General features: G+C 39.0%; 1 protein-coding gene and 1 non-coding gene across 2 annotated transcripts; one reads left to right on the forward strand and one right to left on the reverse strand.

Moving 5' to 3' along the window:
- Positions 1-2451: 2451 nt before the first annotated feature.
- Positions 2452-6183, forward strand: LOC116002943 (cold-responsive protein kinase 1-like). The gene is made up of 7 exons (XM_031243133.1): positions 2452-2844; positions 2927-3118; positions 3215-3339; positions 4119-4332; positions 4442-4673; positions 4742-4892; positions 5292-6183. Exons 1-7 carry the CDS (start codon positions 2823-2825, stop codon positions 5613-5615), a joined length of 1260 nt encoding a protein of 419 aa, XP_031098993.1. The 5' UTR covers positions 2452-2822; the 3' UTR covers positions 5616-6183.
- Positions 5162-5234, reverse strand: TRNAT-AGU. Its single transcript has one exon. It is a non-coding gene; the product is annotated as a tRNA-Thr (tRNA).
- Positions 6184-6423: the final 240 nt, after the last annotated feature.

Below are 6423 nucleotides of genomic sequence, written 5' to 3' on the forward strand. Positions count from 1 at the left end.
ATCCTCCATTATTTCATCAGGAAGTTCAGTAGGATTGGCAAGCCCTCTAAGTTCGTCGGGGGGGTCACCCAGCAGAGTGCTGTCTGGCACTTGCTGTAGACCCTCTGGGTGCTCGGCTCCTTGATCCACAACTGTGGTGACAACCCTCCTTTCGCTATTGTAACCTCGTACTACCGTGTGTTCAGTTTCGGCCGCTACCTGTCTTGGTCCCCTACCTCTCCCACCCCTTGAACTTTGTTCTCCTCGATAGGGTGGAACATAATGCCTCTGTTGGTTCGGAGGAGTATTGGCATACTGGTAAGCATTAGGGCGGTAGGGTCGTCGTTGTTGGTTCTGTTGATAATTCGTCCGTATCCTAGGAAGTGACTCATTGATGATTGGTACTGCTGTCTCGTTCTTCGGTTCTTCCTGCGGTGGAACATGATCTTCTCCTTCTAGCCCTTCAAGCGCCGCAAAGCGCGACTGCGTTTGTACCCCTCCTTGTGGGAATCTTGGTGTGCGTGGAACAGTTCTAGACAGTTGATGGCCACCGGTTGGATGGGCACCACCTCTGCCCCTTCCTCTTCTTGCTTTTCTGGACACCAACATCCATGCTCCAAAATTACCTTTGAGATGGTGAGCTGCAAATTGGGATTGACTTGCAATCACATTACGTGTCTCCGGTCGAGCCCCTCTGTTTTCTCCCTGGTGTGCACCCTCCATAGGTACCTCCGTTGTCTCCGGTATCCCCTTTCCACATTGTTCTGCCCTATGGCCATACACCCCACAGCTAAAGCATACCAGATGCAGCCCTTCATACACTATCGGCCAGGACTTTTGTTCGAGAGTAAATTTCGATATTAAGGGTTTTGATATATCAATCTCAACACAAATTCTCGCAAAGCTTCCCTTGGAAACCAAACTCGTTGTATTATCTACTCTAATGGGTCTGCCTACGTTTCTTCCAATCTTTACAAGAAAATCATCATCAAAATATTCTACTGGAAGGGCTGGAAACCTTACCCAGGCAAGCAGCTTGTTCGTTTTGGCATCTCTTGGGTCAAAATTAGGCTTCCACTCCTGAACAACTAGGTAATGATCCAAAATCATCCATGGCCCTTCGAATTTTGCGTAGTCGTAGTCCCGTAATGTTTCGAATTTAGCCAAGAAAAAATCGGAGTCGAGCGTAATCAATTCGAATGTAGCCTCTGGTTTCCACATTTTGAGAAGTCTCTGTCTCAGGTATGAATAACTCACCCTTCTTCCAAGAACTTTGATGATTAGAGATCTCCTCCAGGGACGGCGGAGTCTCTCCTTCTCCTCTCTGGTTACCAGTACTACAGGGCATAGCGGATCCACATCGTCCTCGTTCATAACTTCTTCATCCGAGACAATCTCCTCCACAAGGGGCTCCTGGGGCCTTTCTTGCTGCCATGCATGGCTTGGCGTTGCTGCTGGGGTTCGCCACTGGGCAGATTCCGGCGACTTTAACCCAACTGATAGAGGGGTTTCTTGTACCACTTCATCCTCTGGTTTAAACCCTACCCTCTCCTCTGGTTCTCTTCCTCGTTTAGACTTCTTTGTACTTCTTTCCAAGAGATCTTGGTCCTCCGGCGACCGCGTGGTCGCCGTCGGCGTCACCGTTTCAGAGAGTGTTTCAGTCACGAAATCCATTAATGGATAAGATTTATTTAATATTAAAAGATTGCACTTGCAAAAATGTTAAAGTGTACGTTTTGCACTTAGGGTTTCAATTTTAGAGTTTATGATTGAGTTTTTTTTTTCTTTTTTCTTTTTTTTGGTTTAGTGGTTCACTTTTTACTACTTAGGGTCTAACATTGACGGTTTAGATTTAAAATTTAGTTTTTTCATTAATTTGTAGCATTGAACCATAATTCACAATGCAAGGTGGACCCTGATCCATGATCTATCTATGGTATTACAATTGCAATTATTATTCATAATTTATTAGGAGTGTGCATTCGGTTAACTGAACCATTTTAATCGAAATTTTAAAGTTTTAACCGTTAACCAAACCAAACTTTGTATTATCGAATTAACCAAACCGAAGTTTTTTGTTTTTTTCGTTAATTGGTCAGTCAACCGATTAACAAAAAATTTTTTAGCTAAATTTTCAAATCTTTAAAATAATACATATAATAATAAATCCAACTACTTCAATACATATAATTATAAATTCATAACTTTAATCCAAAATCCAAAGTTAAAACATCCATAGTCCATAGAGATTTCATTTTAGTTTTAGGGATTTCACATTATTTATTTATATATTTAAAATTTAAATTAACCGTTCGGTTAATTCAGTTAACCGATAGTTTCGAACCAAATTAATTGTTAAATGAAATTTTACAACACCTTTAACCATTAACCGAACCGAAGTATTCCAGAAACGATTAACCGAAATTCTCCTGTTCGAAATTTGGACACCCCTATAACTTAGAGATGGGAAATGCTATTAAAGTATAATTGAAGGATCAAAATGAAATGAATTTCATAAGAAAGTTCGTTAAGTTGTTAACTTGTACTCTTCTTTGATATCTTCACGACTTCACGCAATTACATCTGCCGTCCCTGGTAGAAGAAGACAACAGTACGTACAATTGGAGCATCGTCCTCGTACCCCGCTAACTATTTGCTTCTTTGGATTTTGCAGCTCCGATTCTTCCCATGTCTTCCTTTCACACTCCCCTCCCCAACACTCACATCATGCGGAACATTTCAAAGTGCCCATCCAAAACATTTAAGGAAAAACCCAACAACATAATCGAAACCTCTTTTAATTTGACGCTTTCTCTCACGGAGATTGAGGAAGAAAAAATGAGATGTCTCGTTTGGTTTTAGAAGGTGTGTGTTAATTCCTTTCTGGGTTTCATTATATTATGCCTTTAGTTTGAATTTAGTTTTTATGGTTTGTGTATATATGCAGTGATCTCTCCTACGCCGCCTTATATGGTTGCAGAGCAGAGAGGCGAATCTAATATGACTTCACCCGGGTTGTTCTTTTTTCTTGGAAGTGTGGTTGTGTTCTTCATTTTGTTGATTATCCTATTTGTGCTCTGGAAGTTTGTCAAGTTTCCTCATCTCAGAGCCTTAGTTGATAGGGTAAAAAAGCCACCAGGTTCGTTGTAGTAGATCAGATCAGATATGATCATGTGTAAAGTCTAGATTTATGTTCTTTTTTCCATTGTTTTGGCTAATGCTTTGTTTGTTTCAGCAAGAGAGGATTTCCTTGGTGGGAATACAATCTCCCATTTTGACTTCCAGACTCTGAAGAAGGCTACCAAGAACTTTCACCCAAGTAACTTACTTGGAAGAGGTGGATTTGGGCCAGTTTTTCTGGTATGGTCGGTTTTATAGTGTAATTATCTTTTCCCAATAGTTATACTAGGAAGTAATATAGGTTCACCTTATAAGGTGGACCCAGTTAAAAATGATAGCGTTTCACTATGCTGAACGTGTATTTGTAACATTTAGCTTTGAGTTTCTTAACATACTAGTTTATGAATATATATACCGTCTAGTTGATGAACTTTAAGTTTTGAGTTTTTTGAACATATGTAAGGCAATGTTATGAACATGTAATAGGATGAATGTTGTAGTGTCTATTTATAAATATTAAGCTTTGAGATAATGAACATATAGTATTTAGTTTTTGACCATTAAGCTTTGAGTTTTTGAATATATGTAAGGCCTGCAGGTATGTCATGGACCTGTGACAGAATGAATGTTGTAGTGTTTAATGTATAAACATTAAGCTTTGAGATAATGAACATACCGTGTTTAATTTCTGAACATTAATCTTTGAGCTTTTGAACATATAATGTCTAGTATATCTGAACATTAAGCTAAGCTTTGAGTTTCTGAATATTCATTGTTTCTAAACATTAAGTTTTGAGTTTTTGAACATATACATGGGATTAAAAAACTTTAATAAATGGGATTAAAAAATTTATAAAAAAAAAATTGACAAAACGAAAATGTTTTGGACCAAGATCACCTACATATTGTGTATTCCACTTTGAAACAAATCACACAATATAATGGACTAGTTTTGACTGGACTTTGTTAACTGAAGACTCTTTAATTGGTAATTGATTGAATATCCATGTATTTGATAGGGGATGCTAGCAGATGGGAGGCTAACTGCAGTGAAGAAGCTATCTGCAGACAAATCACAGCAAGGAGAAACTGAATTCCTTTCTGAAGTGAAGCTCATCACAAGCATACAACACAAGAACCTGGTCCGCCTTCTTGGCTGTTGCTCAGATGGAGCTCAAAGGCTGCTGGTCTATGAATACATGAAGAACAGGAGTTTGGACCTTCTAATATATGGTATATATCACTTCACAGTTCACATTATATTGTTTTCAATTCTCTGTTCACTTCATCACAAGTTATTATATACTCTTGATCTTTTCTGATATTATGATGTCTGTTACAGGAAAAAGTGATGTTTTCTTGGATTGGAACACTCGGTTCCAAATAATTCTTGGGGTTGCTCGAGGTTTACAGTATCTACATGAGGATTCGCACATTCGAATTGTTCATAGAGATATAAAAGCTAGCAACATTCTTCTAGACGACAAATTTCTACCAAAGATCGGAGATTTTGGCTTAGCCAGGTTTTTCCCTGAAGATCAAGCATATCTCAGCACTAACTTTGCTGGAACACTGTAAGTAAAGTAGTTCTTTTAAACCCGTGCCTAAGTAGTGTTTTACTGACTCCTTGGATCTTTTGCAGAGGTTATACTGCCCCTGAATACGCCATTCGAGGAGAACTATCTGAAAAAGCTGACATCTATAGTTTCGGAGTTTTGGTCCTCGAAATTATCAGCTGCAGGAAAAACACAGATCTTACTTTGCCATCAGAAATGCAGTACCTCCCTGAATATGTAGGACCTTAATTTTTTCATCGTTTCTAATATGAACTTTTCACTGAGGCTCGATCTCATGACCTCCATATGAGAGAGTCACTACATGTCATTTGAGCACAAGGTGCTCGGTCTCTTGACCTCCCATATGAGAAAGTCACTACATGTCATCTGAGCACAAAGTGCTTAGCGTCGTTTCTAATATGAACTTTTCACTGAGGCTCAATCTTATGACTTCCCGAGTCACTACATTTATCTGAGCATAAAGTATTAAATTTGAAACTGAAATTTGCTCTTGTTGGAATTTAACTCAAGACCTCCCGCTTACTAAACGGGTGCTCTAACCAACTGAGCTACAAGAGCCAGACATGGAAACTCTTTTAATTAAGCTCTTTGTGATACCATCCATGTCAATTGCAGGCATGGAGGCTATACGAAAGGTCGAAATTGATGGAGCTAGTAGATCCCAAATTGCGAGAAAATGAGTTTCCGGAAAAAGATGTGCTGCATACAATTCTGGTGGCTTTCTTGTGTCTCCAGCCACATGCAAATGTAAGACCACCAATGTCTGAAATTGTAGCAAGGCTAACATGCAAGGTGGAGGTGGGTGAAATACCAATGAGGCCAGCGTTTTTAGATAGAAAGCGACGGGTGCAAGACAAGTTGTCGTGGGATACCATATCGGAGGCCTTCCCATCTCCTCTTCGGAGCAGTTCACCTTCCCTCTCTCAACCAGCAAAATAGGGGGTGAATCGACAAAAATAAGACATTTCAAAAATTGGTACAAAAATGTGAAAAATTATTTTCTTAAATGCATTTAGTGTTAGACTTGCTTATCTCGAGATACGCAAGTGGGACTTGCATTTCTTTTTAAACTTCTCCGGCGAAGAAGGCGACTAGTTTGGTTGCTGGCTTCTCGTTCACACTGGAGAAGCTCGAGACCAGTTCGGCCGCGGAGAAGTTAAAAGAAAACACTTCCATATCTCGATATACACAAGTTTCACTTGCGTTTGCGTTTGCGTTTGACCGGGTCTGACATCAAATGCATTTGGAAAAGTAGTTTTTCTTATTTTTGAAATGTCCTATTTTTGTCTATGTTTTTGTTTTCGTCCTATTTGTGTCTTTAGCCCCAAAATAGGGCCGGGCTAGCTCCTATATTATGTTGCAGATTTCTTTAGAAAAGGCATGAACTCAAACGATTTATATGTTTTCGAGGTAACTCTAGATGATTCTATTGTGATTCAGTTATATATTGCTCTTGTTTCTTAGTTTTACAGACAGCAGAGAATTAGTTTACATCTTTAATCTTTTACAGCAAGAGAGTTTAGTTTTCATCTTGTAACTCAAGTTTCTACATACATCCAAGTTTTCCCCTGTAAATTCAAATTTCCAGATGTTTCTACCAACAGTACATGGAACAGATCAATAATGAAGATGAACAATAGTACATGGAACAGATGAACTACAATACATAGAGCATTTCCATGGAAATGAATTATAATAAAAATACAAGACAACACACGTGTTATTCAAACACCCATCCAAAAGTTGA

Source organism: Ipomoea triloba, chromosome 13 (assembly GCF_003576645.1).
Source record: "Ipomoea triloba cultivar NCNSP0323 chromosome 13, ASM357664v1".
NCBI classification, from domain to species: Eukaryota; Viridiplantae; Streptophyta; class Magnoliopsida; order Solanales; family Convolvulaceae; genus Ipomoea; species Ipomoea triloba.